The sequence below is a fragment of the Chironomus tepperi genome, unplaced genomic scaffold (genome assembly GCF_022539635.2).
Source record: "Chironomus tepperi strain 1889 unplaced genomic scaffold, CSIRO-AGI_Ctep_v1 contig_354, whole genome shotgun sequence".
NCBI lineage: Eukaryota > Metazoa > Arthropoda > Insecta > Diptera > Chironomidae > Chironomus > Chironomus tepperi.
The window spans coordinates 1851785-1873241 of NW_027226476.1; the positions used below are offsets into that span (position 1 = coordinate 1851785).

A 21457-nucleotide genomic window follows, 5' to 3' on the forward strand; every position below is an offset into this window, starting at 1 on the left:
CAATTCTTATTTTTTCACAATTTCAATTAACTTTTATTTACCTTCCAATATTATTCACACCGATAACATGGAACTCATATTCGGTATAAGGACTGAGACCTCGTACAACATAAAACATTGTTATTATGCCACTAGTTTCGCTATAAGCCTTTCGATTGAGGAAGCAAGAAAATAGAAATATTTTTTATTTGAGAATTTACCCATTCATTATAAGGCAGGTAAGTAGTTGTAGCTACATTCTTTTGTATATGCTTTCATATTTACTTACTTGATTAGCATTCTTTGGTTTATGTTGAAGTACATAGTACTGCAAATCTTCTGTTCCTTTATAACTCCATTCCAATCTAACTGTTGTTGCAGTTACTTCTGATATCCTTAAATCCGTCGGTGCAATAGGAAGTGCTATATATGAGAAAATTATAGAAAATTGTATCCATAAAATATTCGTTTGACTACATACGTAATGTAATACAATATGGTTATGCTAAATAATAGGTACGCAACGAACCAAAAATTATGATAAATACGATGAAAGCAATTTTGTGGTATAATATATGGATGTTCATTTTGTTTGGATGAGTAAATGGACTTCACACAGTAAAAAAAAGGCATAATAAAATAATTTTGAGGCCAAAAAACTTACATTGAACTTTTACAAAGGCATTTGCCTCAATCACCCCTAAACTTGATGATGCAACACAAGTATAATTGACACTAGTTCGTATGTCATCCAGTGCTAATATACTCTTTCCAACAGGTAAGTCATTTTCGGGAGTTAAATCCTCATCTTGTAATCGCCATTTTACAAATGGCATTGGAGATCCAACAGCAACACAAGTTAAATTTAAACTGCCCCCAAGCATTACCTCTGATATGGGGTCTGGAGGTCGCGAAAACTGGGGCGGAACTCGTCGTATTTTCACGTATAGATTTATGACTTTCGAATGCTCCGTTCCGACAGCATTTTCCGCTACGCATTCATATTTTCCCTAACGATAAGTATATTATATAAGTACAATAAAAAAAGGCATAAACTTCTTAATTGTAAGTACCTGATCAGCTTCTTCACTTTGTGATATTTGCAATGAACCTTTAAGGGTAGAAAAGCCGCACAATAAAAATATAAAAAAATTGTTATAGAATGAATGGAAGGGCTTTACCGTCTAAAATGGTGTAACGTGATGACATATCGACTTTTTTCATGTCCTTTAGCCAATAAACTTTAGGTGGTGGATTTCCATGTGCTTTGCATTGTAAAACAGCCGTATGACCGATTTCAATGACTCGACTGTTCGTTCCACTCTGAATATTGAAAAAAAGAAGCAGAACAGAACATATAGTTGAGTTGGGGATTTTTTAAAAATTTATTATAAAATGTCTAGATGCAGAAACTATTAAAAATTTCGAATAATATATGCTCGTACCTCAATTGTTGGAAATCCTGATGGTGCTTTATCAACTGAAAATGAAAATTATGAACGATACCACTGAGAATACTAAATTTTCATAGTTCCTTTTTTTATAGATATATTTTTTTGGAACATTTTTCATTGATTCTCACACTGATACTAATGCTTTGTCTTCATAGACTGTCAATATGTATTCTATGGCTTTTCTGGTTTCTCATTCCACATTTTCTTGTTCTTTTTCCTTTTTGCGTAATATGAGATTACGATTAAGACAGTTTCATGTGGCTGTCAAACAGAAATTCCACTTGACATATTTCCAGATTATACCTGACCATTTTTCATACGATTTAACAAGAATTTTTTCCCTCAAATGGCTGCAAATAGATTTTTTTTTATTGGCAGCTTGAACAATCTAACCTTGAATCTTGTTTCGTTTTTTTTCATGAATTTTTAATATTCTTAGAAAGAAGAAAAGTGTGTCATAAATTGTGAGATAAAAAAGTCATACTCAATGAAAAATGCGCCGCAATCTTTGTTTACAATGCTATAACTTTTCATTCACTTCCATATTATTAAAAATTATTGCATACCTTCATATACAGTTAAAGTTGCTTCTGCACTAACAGCATCACCCACACCATTTTCAGCGATACATTCGTAAGGAGCATCGTCTCTTCCTGCTCTCACAGGCTCAATACGTAATATGGATATTCCATTTGATTCGAGAACTGTATATCGACTTTGGGTGCCTAGATTTTTTTTTTTATTAAAGTTTTTTAATATTGATTAAAAAACATAAATAAAAATTGAGAGAGTGAGTGGGAGAGAGAGAAAGAGAATGGGAAACATTCTATGTATTTATGTATCGGAAAAGTTATTACATAACATGCCAAAACAGAAATAAATAATTTTTTTATTTTATTTATTTTTCTCTTTTCGAATTTTTCTTTTTTTAATGAAAAATCGAAAATTTTTCAAGCATATTTTTGGACGGAACATATTCTTTATGCTTAATTTTAATGCTATTATTTTTGTTGAGTATTAATAGGGGATTTTACTATGTAATGATGCCCACAAAAACCACACACGCATTTCATTTTCATAACATTGAAAGAAATATTTGTGTCTATTAAATCAGGGTGGTTTGAGTAGCAGATCCAGAAACATTCCCTTTTTTTCAACTCATTGATTTTTGTTGATATTAAATGTAAATTGTAATTAAGAATCAGGCAAATCATACATGAAATTTTGTTAAGTCTATATAAAAGTTAATTAACATTAATGAAGTTGTGGGGGACGTTCACTTATTTCGTTTACTTATTGTTTTATTGACGACAGTATTGTCCGGAATTATTTAAATTTTACATATAACTCATGAAATAATGTTTATGTAGGATCAAGCATATTAAACATAATTCTCAAATCTAGGTTTCGAATAAATTCAGGCTCTTGTTTCAACCTTCTGTTAGCATGATGTGATACTTTCAAGTCTGACCAAATCTCGAAAGCTCTGATTTTGTATGGAAAAGTCGATCAGACTGGGTTGAGTCGAGTTTTCCATATAAAAATAGTGCTATCGTCAGAACAGAATTGAAATTAACATTAAACAAAGTCCGAGTAGACTTCGAGCACTGATTCTAACAATATTTCAATCGAATTCAAACAAATTTGTAGATGGCGGAATTTTAATCCACGACTTTTGGGTAAGAATACCAAATTTAAGGCAAGGTTCTGCGCAAATTCTGCAGGTCGAGATTTAGTTACGAAAGGGGGGAGATGGATGTCAATATTCAGCGTTACGTAATAAGTGAACGAATCCCTTGATTAATAAAAATATTTTCCATTTTTTAGGGAGGAAGCATCATCATTCGTAATGTCATTAATGCTTTATGAAAAGGAAAAAAATCTTTATCTTCTTTAATTTAATTTTTTTACAAATAATTTAATATTTTTTTTTTCATAGGCTAGCTATGCCTAGGCCTTTAGTTAATTGAAGTTTTCAAATCGAATTCTGTTGTGGATGTTCAAAAGCCGCTGTAACTTTTAGGTTGAAATATAATTGAGTATTAAAATTATGCTGAATATTAAATTTTTTTTATGCAAGATGTAAAATACCAATTTAAAGGGACGCGGGAAAGAAATGTCTGTACTTAAAAAAATATGAAAAGAAGCTGAATAAGAGGTTCTTTAAAAGAAATTCTTCCAGCAAATATTAAATTAGTGAATACTTCAATTTTTTTTCGTAGAAAAATAATACTATACAAGCATATCCCTAGTAAATCCATGACGTTAATATATTTCCGAGAGAAATGACCATTAGACTTTAAGTGCACTTTTCACTCTAATTTATATCCATTTGCGCAAACTTACTTGAAACCTTCTTTCCATTTTTTCTCCAATTGATAGATGGCTGTGGATCTCCCCGTGCTGAACAGAAAAATGTTGCCACTCCCCCAACTTTAACTCCCTGACTTACTGGCTTCTTTATTATTTCAGGCGGATCTAAATTTTAATGATTTATAATCGACAATTAATTGATGAGGATACAAAAGTTAACATAAATGACGTTATAATTTATTGACACAATCATTTTCATCGACTGTGTATGACTTACGTGTTAAATAATGTATATATGGAAATTCTGAGAAATTTCCATCTATAAATCCGATTCAAACATTTTTTTTTTGTTATCAATATTATTCATATGGGGATAATTTAAATTTTGTAGTGATGGGTAGTTTAGGATATGGATTTAATAAGGGGATGTAAGAGGATATTGTATATGGGAGTGAGAGGGTCAAATACAATAATAATTTATGATTTATTTAATTACATATATAGCATCGACAATAATAACAACAAATCATTTTTGATAACGATTTGATTGTTTGCGAGACTCATTAGTCAGCATTATATTATCTCTTTTTGGATGTTTAATAAAGAGAAACATGATAATGAATTTTTGTCAGCTCGCAATTCCTCATTCAGTGAAAAATAATCGTCCAACTTTTTTTATTATTATTAAACTTTTTTTAAAAGCGAGAATAAAAAAATGTAGAAAGGAAGAATGAAATAAATTATCAACTTATTCTGGTTTATTGACGCAAATACATAAGCATCTCAAGTAGTATTGTCATGAGGGCGAAAATTAATTCTATGAGTATCATTTCCATTATAACAAAAAAGAGAAAGCTGTGCTTTTATTAGCATTTTGTCTGAGATTTTTATCGAAATTTTCATGCAGTCAGGAAGCCATTTAATATCTCTAATTATAATTACCGACAGTCGTATTATTTCTATATAAACGGATGTTGAGGAAAGCCCTATCACAAAAGGATAAATTTGGTAAGTAATTACTACTAATAACATATTAATTCCTATATACTTTAATTAACATTTTCATTGTCTTACAAAAGATTTTCTTGTATCAAAAATTGTCTTGGAATTAATTATTATTGAATTTCAAGAATGTCCTGCTGACACAAAGAATGTTTTCTATTGATGACACACACACACACTTAATGGAATTAAGTACTCTTACTATTAAGTCGATTTCAGGCTCATTATCACCATAACAATTCAAACAAGTGAAGTGGTTTATCATGTTAGTTACGTGATTGCGTTTTTGGAACAAATGACAGCATTTATTGGACTGTTGAATTATTTATAATATATTTATTAGCTAGTTTCTATTGATATTATCTTCATGAATAATTTAATATAAAATTTTATTGATTTGAAATGAAATTTGTTTTTTATGAAAATATTTACTCTTGTCCCACTTGTGTGCTGTATGTTTTTTTTTTTTTTGGTAAAGTACAAAATAAATAGCTTATCATAAATTTATCAGTTTGATAAATGTCAAAGTAATTCTATCGATTTTTGAAATTCAAAAGTGTTGTTGACAGATTTAGAATTTGATATCCAAGAAGGTCAGCTCTATTCAAATTTCATGAGATCTTTTTTTATATGAATAATGATATTATACCCTTGACTACTATCTTTATGACTTTCCGGGTAATATTTTTAGACATAAAATATAATAGACACATGTTTCAAATATACACTTTACTGCCAAAAAACTTTTAAACTCAGATTGACATATTGCATTTTCAACTTCATATTGTCTCTAGTCAGCTATCTCAATTTTTTAATTCTTCATATTTATCGTCTCACTTGTCATTTGATGTATTAATCCAAAGCAAGAAAGCAAAAAAAGCTTGATTGTCACCCTTATCTGTCATGTCTATAACTTAGTCTTCGTCTCTTCTGCATGAATGATAATTTATACGCTCGTCACATTTTTTTTATTTTTCTGTTGTTTAAAGAATCTTGAAATATTGCAATTAAAAAAATGTTTATGATGACTTAAAAAGTCTCAACATTTCGTCTCACGACTTGTTTACTTTAATTTTCCCAAGCTGAATTAGAACGAAAAAAAAAAATTAATTTTCCTTATCTCAGGCAATTGCAGACGGCTTCATCAAAATGAGTGTATATAGAGTATATAGGAGCATTCATTTTAATATCTTAATGAAATAAAGGAAAAGAAGAAAGGAGATTTTTTTTTCTATACACTTTATGTGGGTAAGTTTACTTTTTGAATATCAAGAGGAATGAGAAATCTTATTTTTATGCACACATTGACTTTAAATACTTTCTTTTCCTTCTTATATTCTACGACAGATTTTCTGGATTGAATACGTTTTTAAATTGAGTCATTTAAAGTTTTGGTAATAAGGGAAATTAAATTAAATTGATGCATTTATATTTGAAGAGAAAACCCAACGCCTATTATGTTTTAGACGAAAATTGGGTATTCAGACGAGCACAATAAAAGTCATTCATCAAATTGTTTAAGGACGAATCATTGATGTAGGTGTAGGACGAAAATAATTTTTGGAAGTTTTAAAATAAATACAATGTCTCATATATAATTTTGTATATATTAGGATATCTTTTACTATATCCTGAATCAACTGTATTTTAATGTATTTAACTTACTAAGATTATTTGATTTCTATCTTCTAATTTCCCATATGATTTCGTGTTCATCTGTTATATTTGCATTTGATATTGACAATTTTCAATATTGTACAGGTTTTCAATGTTTACTCTTCAAAATCTCAATACAAAATGATCAAATATTCAATGAAAATTCTCATTTATCAATAAAACTTTTGGCGCGAAATTAAATTCCATCATCTCGGTTGTCTTGAAAACTATTTGTAACGAAGCTGACAAGCGAGTAAATTTAATTACTTTATAAGTTACATCCAGAATAGTTGGTTTCATTCCTTCTTCCTTTCTCATGTTTTCTCCATCCGACAACAAAAAAGTATTTCCTCGAATGAAAATTAGCATAAAGCAAAAATTTCTCTGGCCCTAATCGATAAAAATATTAATTTTCACATAACATTTCGTCACATATTTTTCAGTAAACCATATTCTTAAGAATTGAGTCATAATAAAAACTTTCTCATTCACGACTCGAATTGATAATTTTTTTTCTTGTTCTTGTTCGTTCGTCTCGTCTCTTTTCCTTTCTACAAACAAAAGCATTTTCTTGATAGTCCTTACTTACTCCATCCAATGGAATAATGTCATTCTATGGGAAATTGATTTAACTTGTAAATTTTTTCTTTCTCTTTTCGTTTTACTTGAGGGTTTGTCTTTTATGTCGTGCTTTTTCTTTAAACTCAAATATAAACAATGTAGAGTAAAATGTATGTATATATAAAATGTTTCTTTATACTCACGAGACGCATTAATTGTTTCAGCTATCCATAAAAGGGCAATCACTGTTATAAATAAGTAGATATTTGTTGCTGCTCGATGCAGCCCCATAGCTTTTAAAATTAGCAATTTGAAACTTGTATTTTCTCAATAATGTAACAACGAAATTTTGTTGAAGATATGAAACGAAGACTATAGTACTGAATTAAAATGAAAAGAAGTAAAGAAATAAGGTAATTAAGATTTTTTTTAATATGAAATTATTATGGTTTTGGTATCGTGAAATATCCATATGAATTCTGTTTCAATGTTTTTTTTTTACAAGAGAGCAAGGCAAGCAAGTGAATTTTTTAAAAGGGGAAAAAAATGAACGTGTATGAAAATATATAGGAAGCGAAAGGAATGAAAATAAGGTATAAGGGTTAAGGGAACTTTTCAACACTTTAATTATATTTAATATACAGAACGAGACGCTTTAGAATTTTTTTGCTGTATTCCTTTTGACTTTTTTTCCGTTCGCACTCGAAACTCATTCCTACCTCCCCAACCTCCTGCACTAGAATAATTTAAAACTTTTTTTTTCTAATTCAAATTAGACTTAAGCATATTTTCTCATAAAGGGAGGTGCTATTATCCGCATTTAATCCGTTCGGTCTGTCATGAGACTTGATTCCCAAAACGGAGTAAAGTTATTTCTCATAATATAAAATTATTATGTCTGGCTTTGATGCTTTTTTTTTTGGAACTGCAATTTCACGAATAAAATTCATTGAATTGTCGGAACTAATCATGCAAAAATGTGCAACTATATTCAGATATGGTCCATCAATCATACAAAAAGCATTCACAAGAGAACAAGCTTCGTATGCGATGAACAATTTTTGGACAGTAATCGTCATATTTGGTTTGGTCAGAACACATCCTTGAGCAGCAACAACAACAAAAAAAGTTTAAACTTTTAGGATGCTATTAATAATAAATTTAATAGATATTGATTCAGGTATTGGTTTTTGCACAACATTGAAGGCATCATGACTAGAACGGAATAAGATGATGTGAACTTTTTTTTCTATAAATTTCATTCATCATTGAAGATTAATTACGTAAACAGGATATTTGTTTGATATTTTTTCCTCGTGCTCGTTCGACAGCAATTTTCGGTCAATAAAAAAAGATTTATTAAGTTAAGACAGATACTGTAAATACAGCATATATATTAAATTGATATTTTAGTATCGGATAATGGAATTTATGAGTCTTTTTTTTAAAAAAAAGGAAGTGATTAAATTGAAAGCATTTAAGCAATTTTGGACTTAATTCAATATTGTCATTCCACAGGAATGGGTTCTATTGTAAATTTAATTATAGAAGCTCTATTATCAGTAAAAAAACCTGACATGACTGTTGTTGCATGACCAGATCATAGCTTGTCAAATTTACCCACAGATACATTATTTTTATTAAAAGCAATGTTAATTCATAACAGCATAAAAGTCAAGCGTTTCATCATTAATGATGACCAAGTGTCCGGTCGTATGATTTATCTGTCATGCCTGACAGCTACTGAATTATTGGCCAGTTGACATGAATATTTATTTATTGTTTAACAAGGCATAAATATCTTCCAGTCATTCCATGCCACATGAGAGCTGCTAAGTAGCTGCAAGCACTCCTGTCAATTTGAAGCTGGTCTTAAGGATATTTTTCTTCTTTTTTTTTATTCGGTGAAATTCATTTATATTCTGAGTTGGATTTCTGGGAAGATTTTAGATGTAATTCTTGGACATGTCATAAGCTCTGTACGGATATTAGGAAATTTATCATTTCTCCCGCCAAAACTTACTAGATTTAATACAGTAAGCTAGATTCTGAAGGAAGCTTTGACCAAAATCGCACACGGCGTACGGTTCATGGCATATCCAAAGAAAGATGATGTTTATAGAGACAGTATGGCATTTTGTATGGTAATAAGCAAAGGACAGTCAGCGATAGCACCAGCTTCTGATGTCAACTAGGAGAGGCCATGGATCACAGTTGATCTAGGTAAGCCATTGAACTTTTGGAAAATGAAGTAATTATGTAGATCCAGTTATTTTTGGAATGTCCAAAATCTACTGATTCAATGCATAATATAGCAATAGCCACAATATTATTCAATTGTAGATGATATCTATAGCATACAAATCACTTAGTCAATTAATTGACAATTCCAAAAGGAAAAATGCCTTGGGGACGAAATTAGATGGTTATGATAATAATGACCATTAGTGACCAAAATCAACAATGATCTAGATCCCACATTTCCAAAAACTATCCTAAAATAACATTGAGTCCACAAATGGTCAGTAAATGCCTGGTCATTTAGAGACTAAATGAAATACCATTTATTAGATTGAGAATGTTGATAGCTTTTGATTATGAAGGAATTCCTCTGATAAATGCGCTATCAAAGTTGAATGCCGACATGAGAACTTTATGAAAAAAATCTGTTATCCTAATTCTAACAATGCCGAACTTTTTTATTCACACTCATTCATTTTTATGCTAATTATTTTTCACCTTTTATCTAAATTCATTTTTATCTCCTTTCATTTGATATGATTTATTAACTCGATTCTGATTTTATAATGTACGAATTTTCATAATTAATTATTAATACTTTATAATTCATTTTAATATGACTTAATTTATTACTCTCAATATTAAAAATTTTTGCCTTTTTTTCAATTTCACATTTAATTTTTTTTTACTCTTTTATTTACTTTTTTGATTCACTCATTTGTGAAGAAAGTTCATTGAAGAATTCTTTTGTTTGCTCTTTCTTCTTAAAGATTTTATAAATTTTAAATTCCTTCAGTATTCTCATCTCAATTCAGAGATTGTATCCAAATATTTGCTTGTTGAACACATTTGAAACTTTCAAAACATTTCAAAAATTTAACATTAAATTCATCACATTGCATTTTATGACTTTTAAAATTGATTATTTATGTGTTATACTGAAAGAAAAAAATGTGTATGTTTGTATGTATGTTAAGGGATAAAGGAAGGAGGGAAAATTGTCGTTTAAACTTAATAATTTTCTCTTTTTTTTTTCTTTTTTTAATGTAAAGTCTTTTGGAATTAAAAACTGTTTTTCATCTACGAGATGCGATAAATTTTACGTGTGAATTGACCGAGAGTTGAGAGAGCACTGCTGTTAAGGATTGACAGTCTCGAGTACGTAGGGGAAATATTCAACTTAAGGATATGCGCATTAAGTCATCTCAGAGAATTTTTTGGAGAAATTTTCTCAATTTTTCCAATTTCACCTCCAAAAATACTCAAATTTTCACATTTCCCCTCAAAATTTCCCCATTTTCTCATTAAAATCTCATCAAATTCTCCAACTAACCGTTTGTCTGTCTTATAAACAATTGTCAAAACATTTTTCTGATCAGTTAAACAAGAATATTTGAGTGATAAGGTGGAAGGTTGTTCATTTTACCTGGAAAAAAAGTCGTTGTTTCGTACGTAACTTGTAGTCAGTCGAAGTGATAAAGATAAAGTTTGAAAACTTTAATGAAAATATTTTTGTTGAAACAAAAACTGTGAATGAATTTCTCCATTAAGGATTAAAAACTCGTGGAAAATTTATCTATGAAAGTTGAAAATTTTGACAAGGAAGAAAAAGAATTTTCTATGGATTTTCACGATACAATTTGCCAATTTTTCCTCTTCACACAAACTTTTCCCGAAAGAAGTTTAAAAGTTTTCTTCTCTTTTTTTTAAAGATTCACGAAGAAAAATTTGCATGAAATTTATTGTTTTTAATTGCACATAAGTTTTCCTTTTATTGCCAAGGAAAAACTTTTTTGGGCAAATTAAAACATAAGAACAAGGAGGAAAAAAAGTGCTACAGGAGGATATAAAAGAAATGATAGTAATTTAATTTTTTTGTTTTCTAAATGATCATAGCAGAGTGGAACCTTACCTTAATCGTCTATACTGATTTCCATTGATTTAGTTTTCTGCGGAAGAGAAATAGAAGAGAATGGAGAGGAAACAATTATAAGATTTGACACTTGGAAATGTTTTAAAATTGAGATAGAATAGGAAACGTGTTATAAAGAAGAATAATAGAGTAATTTGACAAAGCTAAAAATTTGTCACAATGTATATTTTAGATAAACAAGAATAAATTTGAAGCCTGATAAGCGCAAAACGTTAAAGTCCATATTTCATTATTTTCCCTCCGTTCGTTCGTAAATTCGTTCTTTTAAGAGTAGAGTGCTGTATATTATGAACAGGACGAGTTTGAAAGAATCCTTTTTTATTGATCATACAATGAATTATTAAACGCATTTGCTTCAAAAAATCTGTTTGAGATGAAATAAAAATTGCGCCAATTTTCTCAATGAAAATTTCACAAGACGCTGAGCAGTCCTTCGTGGAATATAAAGTATATGCATCGATTTATTCAAAATAATTCAAAAGCTATTTTTGAGACCAAAATCACAGAAACGCAAAGGAAACCTGGCGGAAAAACTTCACGCCTATTAATTCTATCCTACTATGAATAGCTTTTTCATGCGAAAATTCAAAAAAAAAAGTTTACGGACCTAAAATTAATGTCCTGGATAAATTAATTCATAAATTATTCAGTTTTTAGTAATATTTTCCTAGAACATCCGCTTAATTTATTCTTGATCAACAAAATTGCTCTTGAGACTTGACTTTGATCTTGGAATCAAAATTATTATTACCCCAAAGCTCTAAATTGGACACGTTTTATCGTAAATAAATTTTCTAAAAATACTCCTAATAGCTCAATTTGTCTGAAATTGATAATTTTTCAATCATTTCTGGCTCAGTAGGCTTTGCACTAAATCGTGAAAATTTTGGAAATTCTCATGAAAACTTTGAATTGAAGAAGTCAATGGAATGACAATAACGGACATTTGGATTGTGAAAAATTATTGGAAGTTCAAAATTTGAACATTTAGGTTCAAAAAAATAAAAGTGATTTGTCAACAAATATTAAGCCTACTCTGTTGATGCGTATTCGTATCAATGCGTGCTTCTTTCAATAAATCAGAAGCTCTTGACAAAATAACTTTTGAAACTTCTTAATAATCTAATAATAAAGGGTTTAAATCAAGTAAAAAAATCAATTTCAAAACAAAATGAATATATTTTGACACATTATTGAAAGTTAAACTATGAAAAAACTTTTTTTATAAGCTAACTTTGATGAAAAATTGTCCCAAAAGTTTTCTATTTTGCCTGAAAACTTGAAACAAATTCCACAGAATTTATCATAAGTTAGCGCAGACAATTGTGCATTATAATAATCCCAATAAAAAATGGAAATTTTTCATATAAAATAAATAAGAATTATCTGCTCAGTTCCATAAAAGAAAATTTTATTTTTCCGCTAAACTTTTTTTTTTCTTTCATTCCAAAGTATTCGAGAAATGTTGAATGTTCCTTTAAAATTCAATTCTACAGACTCTGTCATGATATGGTTCAATATCGGTGTATCTCTTTTGTTAGTTTAGCTTAGGTACGTTTCAGGAAAAATACTCTTTTTTTTGCAAAACGAAGATAAAACCACGTGCTTCTCAGCACAGACTTGATATAAAATAAAAATCTTGGCAAACAATTTTAAATCCTGTTTTAAAATTTTTTTCAACTAAAGCTTTTTTCACGTTTAAATTTGCACAGAGAACTAACAAAATTCTCCAAAATCAGCATCCATTCAGAACTAGTCTATAAAGAATCTCCTAATAAGTTGAGCAACATAGTTACAATTTACTGAATACAGTCAAATGAAGTGAACACAAAGCTGTAGAAAATTTTGCTCGAAATTGCTGCTTCATGCTCTGTAAGATAAGCTCTTGTGAATAAATTTTTCATTACTTTTAAGACTAAAAAGAAGAACAAGATAGAAGGAGAAGGAAAAAAAGTCAATTGAAAAAGATGAGCCTTTCAAGAATATAAAAATGCCTATCAAGTGCAATTTATAAATGAGAGCTTAGTGGAATTGGACTTTTACACTTTTCGATATATATTTTTGGAAAGAATTCATTTGAGACGGCAGCAGGGATGTAGTCTGTAAAGTTTTGTTATAATCTTGATTGACATTTTACGGAATTTGCTACTTTTTACTTCTGGCTTATTCCAACCTTAAAGTTCCAAATTCAAATTTTTGTTTACATCTAAGAATTTAAATTGTTTTTCAAAATTAAGCCTTCCTGGACATAACTGCTAGTCATATTATCGAATTTTAGTTATTATTATGCTCAAAGTAATGTATTTAATATATTACAGCTTATAAATTCTAAAAGAAAATCCTTAAATTTCGAATTTTCTACAATTTTCTGATTTTTGGAAATTTTTCCTAAAATAAGGATATCCATTACGTCTCAAGAGTCATAGCCAAACTACGAAAAATCTCCACAACCCCTGGCTCCACCCCTAACACTTCAAAGAGGATAAATCTCTCAAATAATTCAGAATTTTAAAATGTATCGGAGATGGTCTCTTTTGGAAAGCATGCTTGAGGGCAATTATGCTAATTCATAAATATAGAAAGAGCTTAACTCCAAAAATATGAGAAATATTTTCAATGTAAAATTTTTTTATGTGAGAATTGATTGAATTTTATGGAAATAGTTGTCTATTTGTACAGCATAAATGAAGCTTCGATTATTCATTTATTTTATCTAGATTTTTTCGTGTATGAATGGTTTATGAATTTTGAATAAAAAGTCGACACTCTGGAAATGAAGCAATAATAAAAGCAATTCAGTGTGTGTGTATGTCGTGTCAAAAGTTCAACATTATAATTCATTCATGTACAATATTCGACAATGTGCATACAATATAGTGCGAGATAATAACTCATATTGAATATAGAAAATTTTTACAAAAAGCCTGTTTAATAAATTTTGTATGACTTTTTTTTTCACCGCTTCCAAAAGTTAATTATTTTCAATAATAGTAAAATAATAATAATCAAAACACATTTTCATTAAAGCATATAGAATAATAATGTAAATAATTATATTAATTTTCGTCTCATGTTAAATGAGAGTCAATTTTTGAATAAATTTTGATATTTAGACTAGGTATTAGCTGGAAAATTACATAAAATTTGATGAATATTCACATTGAAACTAGTTGATGCTATCAACTTAATGGGAATATAATTGGATTCTTATTGGACTATAGTAACAAGTGCCTTTTTGCACTTTCTAATATACTCGAAAACTTCTTCAACTTCCAAATGACCATAGAAAATATAAATGCTTAGATACTAGCCGACGCAAAAATTATAGTGTCAAAAAGGTTAGCCAAGTTTATGAATATGATAGTTATAAGGCATCTACACCTTAAAAGACGGTCGTTCTGAGCATTCAAGGGCTTCTCTACCTTGTGAATTTTGCCACAATAATAATTTTTCCTCAATTTGTCTCTATTGACAATTTTCTTCTTTTTTCTTTTGTGTCAACAACTTGTAGAAGTAGAACTATTAAAAAGTGATAAACTATCCAATTTCTAGATATTAAATTATTGTCGTTTGTAATTCTAGTCATGTACTTGAAGATTTCTACAGTTCATAATTCTTATGACTGGTAAAAGAGAATTTGAAGTATGTTTTTTTAAAGATTCCTACCTAACTTGAATTTAAATGCTTCATTAAACATTTAGTTTGTTCTTTGGAATGGTAAATAGGAAGATTCTTTAGTTTTTCATGATAAAAACTGTCGCTTTCTATTAAAAAGAGCAATTTTGTCATAACAGTCATTTAAAATTCAAATAATATTAATTAAATCATAGTTGATTGCCCTTTGGCAATTGAAAAATTAGTCTTTTAATTGAATTCAGACAGTAAACATTTGTTTCTCTAAAATTCCTAATAAATAATAGCAAAATTGGATTTCCAATCATTAAATATTAAATACAAAAGCAAAATCATCATGTCAATAGACAAAAGAAGCGTCAAAATCAGGAACAATAGCTCAAATATCCCCATAAAATCAAATAGACATCAATAATTATTAGGTATGTCAATAGAAAAACTCATTGTTGAAATTTCTAATTCCAATCGATCAAAATCTGATAATTTATTACCCTACAAAAAATTGTTGACACTCTCCACATTCTAATCTATTTTGACTAACATACCATTAAAGGATGTCTAGAAAATCTATAAATTAAGTAACCATAATCAAAGTCTATACATATTTAAGAGACAGGATTAAGAAGTATGTCTCTCTTAAATTCTTCAAGAAATACCGAGATTTCTTATTCAAATATTTTCATAACATACTAAGAAAATACTTCAGGAATGAAGTCGTTTGGACACTTGAGAAATATGTTAGAATTTTCTACTCTCATTTCAGTCATGCAAACAAAAGATATACAAATAATAATAATTAACTGAATTGGCAATTGAATATAAAAGATTAAACAGAATAGGAGAATATTGCTTTAAGGTTTATTATTATCCCAAGATATATATTTATAAATAGAATTCTATGTATATGATGAAACTAAGTTCCTAAGCCCTTAATAAATTTTTATTGCGTACAATTATGCTAATTAAGTTCTTATCTCACAATTTCTGAACATATTAAGTAATTAACTCAAAATATATCAATTAAGGGTTTTGCGACTAGTTTGCATGAGCTTCTACATGTAAGTCAAAAATTCCTATAGTAATTTTGTAATATATATTTTTATATGTATCATATTCCCAACACAAAAGACAGAGTAAATTCTCTATGAATATCAAACATTTTTTCATGTGCTACGATAATATTTAGGGAATGTTACACATTCGGGTATGTTCGTCCTTACGAAATGAAAATGTTCGTGCAATACAATGTTTGAGAAGCATAGAGGGTGAGTGATACATTGTGTCTGTGAAAAGTGTAGTGTCATGTGCTATGTATTGGAGTTAGTGCCATGTGTCTGAGTAAATTTGTGTCTATGCTTATGCCGCAACATAATAATATCTTGCTATAATACTATCCAAGACACAATCATGTTATTAGTGTCAAGGAATAGCTTGATTACGAGTGTTAATGTGGCGCAACTGTGTTCATGACAAGTCCTTCTGGATCCTTTAAGTGCACTTGACTTTACTCACACATAAAATACCAAAACAACACTCAACAAACTTTATTTTTGCAACAGTGATTGTCGAAATGAAGTGATTTGAGAAGCACAGCAATTTGTGTAAATGGTAAGGATTGAAAAAAATTATCTTAATCACTACCATTATTTCAAATAGAAAAATCACTAATGATAAATTCTTTTCAACTTTTCTTTTATATATTTTCCAGAAGAGAGACACACTTTGATTTAAAATTGCTTATTGATTGGAACTGAATGTTTGTCTTCCCGAACATACGAACGAACTTGTTTCTTGTTATACTATTGACAATCGATTTTAAATTTATAATATACAATCCCGTGTAATCACATTAATATCTCTAGTGATTTGAACTAATTACTATCATATTACTACACTATATTATTAGCTTCGTCATCATTTTTACTGTGATTTCATCAATATTATTTCAATTTTTCTCAACTTTAAGTTTAAAATAAAGGAAAAAAATTTGTTTACCATATTAACTTAAAGAGTCAATTTTACAAAACTTTTCCAATCTGATATTTTTTCACACTTTTTCAGGAATTGTTCATTGATAAAAATTATGTACTTCACAATATTGATATTATACTCTTATTAATGTAACTTTTCGTGATATTTTACTCTTATTTTATCCTTAAATCAATTAATAAAACTTAAATTAAATTTTTCCATTAAACTATTTTCGTCTAGATGAAAGAAAAGATTATACGAGTTTGAAAAAACTGTACCTTGTGAAAATTTATGTCTCGTCCGCAACAGCAGCAAAACATTCCGTTAGACATAAAATTTCAAAACATTGAAGCGTAAAGTGCTAACTGATAATACAGCAGATAGAAATTATATTATCAGTAATTACGTACTGACTTTCTTATTATTATTTTGCCCTCTGTTTCAAGATTAACTTTATTTTCAGACTAAGTGACGAGATTGGTTCTGTTTTGACACAAAACCTCAAAAACACAAAAATCTTATAAGATTTCATGCAAATTCCAATGCTTATGACAAATTCATAATAACTTGTTTTAACTCTTAAGTTGTGCCAACATGTTTCGTAATTAAAATATAATTGAACCTGGATATTGTTTTTACATGTTCTGCTGACTGCGAATTGTTTGTAATAACAAATGATATTTTGCTTAATAAACTAGTTCAACGCAATTTTGTTTATATTTTTTTGACAAATTACAGATAAGAAAATGAGTCATGCTTCATGCGAATAATAATTACTGGAACTCACATGTCAAAGGTCACTAATTATTTTTTTAAATATTTTCAACGGTTTTTTAATTTGAATTTAAAAATCTAATTAGCAGAGAAGAATTTAATTAAAAATTTAATTGAATTGATTAGACAAGAAAAACGTGAATTGACCAGCTATTCAATGATGCTTAACGAAAGAATGTACAATTCTCATTGACATTTATAAACAAAAACGCAAATTTCCTTATTCATGTTTCAAGGCTCTTTTTAAAGGGGGCTCGATTCGAACCATTAAGTATTACTTGTGTGCTATGTGATGAGCATCGTTTTGTCTGGCTGGATTGACATAAATTATGTTTTGAAGCCAATTTGTTTTGCTTCAAAATTCATATTTTACAAATTTTCAGGATTGTTGCTAAACCGTCGTTAAAAATTTGAATTTGATGTTTTTTCAGAAAAAATTTGGTCATTTCAGATTAAAAATGTTTCACATAAGAATAAATTCTGTCATCTAAGCTAAAAAGTGTGTACAAAATTTTAAAAACATTTTAATTTTGTGTTTTTATTCAGTTTAGTTATACTATATAAATTTGTAAATAAAGAGAAACGCTGTATACGTGCATAATAATTAACTTTTCAACTCATTTTGTAGACTTTACATTCTCTACAATGAGAAAAAAACATTTCTTTATTATCTCGAACTTTTAAGTTTTAATTATTTAAGTTAACTATGGATTATGGCAAAAATTTATTTCGAAAAATGCAATATGAGGTGAGTAAGAATAATATTTAATTGAAGTGCAGTGAAAAAGTGTGAAGGATCATTTGATATTCTGTTAATGAACATTTGTTTTGTTATCGCGACTATTTCTGATAAAATGCAACATGTTAAGGAACATATAGATAGAATATACGATAATTAATACTAAATAATGCATACATTTACTATATTCCGTGCAGATGAGATCGCGTCTATTAATATTTATGTAAAGAAATCATTGAAAGAAAAAAAAAGTTCAGTACAAAGATACTTAAAGTTAATGAAGTAAAATCGATTTTCTTCTAGAATGCACATAACTCTATGAATAGAAAATATAATTACTATGAGTCAAGCAATTCATGACGAGTAACTACTGTTTATAAATATATGTATATACAATCCATTTTCAGGCGGTGTCTGGTAACTTTGTAGAAAATTTAAACTCCAATGTGAATATGCTTAACAACAAAACGGGGCTATGTGATAATGAAATCGTCGACATAGATGAACAAAATGAAAATAATCAGTTAGAGAATGAGCTTAGACGAGGTAGCTCCTCGAACATGCTTGTATCGCAAAGCTTTTATACACAAGAAAGATTCAAAGTTTTACTCGGTGAGTATGCCTTTTTTGCTATTTTAATTCACGTATATCCAACACTCGTTCAGAATGCATACCTGTTTTACTTTATTCATGTTATTATTCTCTCAACTTCTGTTATACAGAGAACATGTAGGTTTTCTGTTTTTGCATTGTTTGATCTTAGACAGTATACACGCTATGTGAAACACTTTCGTTCGATTTCAAACTGAGTGATTTAAGCGCAATATATATTGTGCTATAATGTCATTTCGGTCGTCGGCTGGATGTGATGTAACTTGCTAATTTTGGATTCTCATGACATACAATTTATTCTTATCATGAGAAACGTATAAGGCATTGTTTTACTATTCGAGGTATTAGATGTTACGTTGTATTTTATGAAGAAACTCAAATCTTAAAATGTTTCTTTCTAGATTCTAGTTATAGTTTATTCCAAAATTTTTAACGGATATTTTTCAAATTTCTTTTTCGTTCAGAAATCGAGTTTCATACAGTTCAGTTCAAAATAATTCAAATTTGAAATGTTCGTTATTGAAAAGCGCTCAAGCAAATTAATGACTTCTGAAACAACTTGAACCTGCAATTTCTGCGCAAATCTTCTTGCTATTTTTACTAACTGTAAAAAGTCTCACTCATCGTTGTATCCGGTCAAGTAAACATTCGACCAGGTTTTTTACATGATTTTTCATCGATAAAATAATTGAAAAATAATTTCAGCGGAATCAGTTTCAATTGAAAGAAAATCAAATTAATGAATCTGTTGACTGTAGTAGAGAGAATGTGCAAAATTTACTTAAATGAAGAAAATAACTCAAATGATTTTATTACATCTTGTTATAATATAAATATTGCTTTTTCAAATTTAAGCATTCATCATTCTGGTGTTCAGCTTTTTTATCTCGACGATATCATTAATATTCACACATGACAGGTATGTAGACTTGAAAGAAAAAAAAAATACGTCAGAGTTAGATTGTAGATAATTTATTCAAAATATTTTGTTTATATTATTATTTTAGATTACCAGCCGAGAAAGAACCACTTCCTGACATCTTCCTAGATAACGTTGAGTCTGTTGATTATTTGCTTTATGTAACAGAAATTCAAATCATCATCGTAGTAAATTTGTGCATTATAATAATTTTCTTTCATAAAAAGCGGTAAGAGACATAAATCATAGTTGTTTGAAGGCTAAACTTAAACTCCATAATTCTTCCATTTCGTTTCAGAATGATTGTTGCCAAAAGATGTTTCCTTCTATTATCGTTATTATACATTTATAGAGCAATCACTATGTCAATAACCGTTTTGCCAATATCCTCATCCACTTATTACTGCTCGCCTAAGAAATCATCATCGTTTTTAGAAGTATTACAACGATCATTTTGGGTATTTACGGGAATGGGATTATCAATTAATGGACAACAGCAATATTGTGGTGATTCAATATTCAGCGGACATAGCACAATATTAATGTTTGCATATCTTGTGTTAGACGAATGTAAGTTTTATGTCTTTCAATGTCATTCACAATTCCTCTGTTGCTGCCACTGCCGTTTGAAATAATGCCATGCATTTTTAATTTATTCGCATCATTTATGGTCAACAAGTGCGATACAAATTTTATTTTTTATGGGTGATTGACTTGGGTAATATTGTCAGTGCCAAAAATTTTGAGAATTAGATTTTCTTGCAGGCTGACAAGTTTTGATTCAATTTCATGCAAAACCGTTGAAGTTCAAAATTTAAAATTTTTGAACCTGTAATTTTTTTAAATTTTTAAAAGTCGTTAACATTTCAAATGGGGATAAACCGGTAGCACACAGAGTTATAATCATCATAATTACCACCTTATTGTTAATGATCTAACTTTTTCTCTCAATTTTGTTTCATCAATAGATTTACCGAAGAAATTCAGGTGGCTTAAGAAGCTATCATTGTTAAATGCTATATTAGGCATGCTTTTCCTACTCATTTCTCATTCACATTATACAATCGACGTTGTTTTAGGTAAGTAGAGCAATTTTTATTGTTATATTTTCCTTTATCGTGGAAAATAATTGAACCTTGCACATTTACATTACGTTTTATGTTTCATTTTAGCATATTACATTACTACACGTCTCTTTTGGACTTATCATCAGAATCTAAATTTATTATTTAATAACAATTTAAACTCAAGTAAAGAATGGTGGGTAGGATTTTTTAAATATTTTGAAAAGAACTCAGCGCGTAGCTTTCCAAATGAATTTGAAATCCCCTGGCAGCATCATCATCAAGAATCTCAGATATGAAAGCAATGATCTGACGTTGACAAAGATATTTAGTGTTCAATTTTTATAACATATATAAAAAAAACTATTATTTACAAAGTTTATATATTAATAATTGTTAGTGTTTTTTAGGCATTTTTTCTTAATTAATTAATCTTTTCATATTTCATTAAAATGAAATTCATTCCTTGATATTTGAGCTCGTGATGTAATAGTGCATTAGTTCTTTTTTCGTAGCTTTTAAAAGCTAATATATTTAATATTTTAACAACAATTTCAAAAACAAATATATTAATAAGGCCGAGAATATAACAAAACAGAAACAACA

General features: G+C 28.8%; 2 protein-coding genes and 1 long non-coding RNA gene across 8 annotated transcripts in view; 2 read left to right on the forward strand and 1 right to left on the reverse strand.

The window, feature by feature from the left end:
• The window catches only part of Lar (tyrosine-protein phosphatase Lar), a 38637-nt gene extending 21091 nt beyond the window's left edge, over positions 1-17546 (reverse strand). The window contains exons 1-12 of one of the 6 annotated variants that reach the window (XM_070645632.1): positions 17531-17546; positions 11119-11155; positions 7169-7345; positions 4024-4065; positions 3780-3911; positions 2000-2158; positions 1425-1459; positions 1161-1302; positions 1053-1090; positions 644-989; positions 269-402; positions 42-148 (exon numbers count right to left, since the gene is read on the reverse strand). In XM_070645632.1, coding sequence (XP_070501733.1) covers positions 42-148; positions 269-402; positions 644-989; positions 1053-1090; positions 1161-1302; positions 1425-1459; positions 2000-2158; positions 3780-3911; positions 4024-4065; positions 7169-7256 — 1223 coding nt within the window. In that variant the 5' untranslated portion in view covers positions 7257-7345; positions 11119-11155; positions 17531-17546. Of the gene's footprint in view, positions 1-41; positions 149-268; positions 403-643; positions 990-1052; positions 1091-1160; positions 1303-1424; positions 1460-1999; positions 2159-3779; positions 3912-4023; positions 4066-7168; positions 7346-11118; positions 11156-16767; positions 16916-17530 lie in introns of those variants that run through there. The other 5 variants (XM_070645633.1, XM_070645631.1, XM_070645635.1 and 2 more) reach the window with 5 other exon arrangements.
• Positions 14228-16761, forward strand: LOC139094557 (uncharacterized). Its single transcript, XR_011544784.1, has 3 exons — positions 14228-15830; positions 15959-16380; positions 16481-16761. It is a non-coding gene; the product is annotated as an uncharacterized lncRNA (long non-coding RNA).
• Positions 17547-18146: 600 nt separating the features above from the next.
• LOC139094556 (phosphatidylcholine:ceramide cholinephosphotransferase 2-like) lies at positions 18147-21447 on the forward strand. Its single transcript, XM_070645637.1, has 7 exons — positions 18147-18265; positions 18664-18868; positions 19724-19787; positions 19876-20016; positions 20086-20357; positions 20756-20866; positions 20960-21447. Exons 1-7 carry the CDS (start codon positions 18224-18226, stop codon positions 21148-21150), a joined length of 1026 nt encoding a protein of 341 aa, XP_070501738.1. The 5' UTR covers positions 18147-18223; the 3' UTR covers positions 21151-21447.
• The last annotated feature ends 10 nt before the right edge of the window (positions 21448-21457 follow it).

What these genes read in the sequence shown, in the direction of transcription:
- LOC139094556 (XM_070645637.1), top strand. Translation starts at nt 18,224, where the DNA reads ATGGATTATGGCAAAAATTTATTTCGAAAAATGCAATATGAG. An exon ending in ATTTTCTTTCATAAAAAGCG is followed by an intron (nt 20,017 to 20,085) that starts GTAAGAGACATA and finishes ATTTCGTTTCAG; the next exon opens with AATGATTGTTGCCAAAAGAT. An exon ending in TACAATCGACGTTGTTTTAG is followed by an intron (nt 20,867 to 20,959) that starts GTAAGTAGAGCA and finishes GTTTCATTTTAG; the next exon opens with CATATTACATTACTACACGT.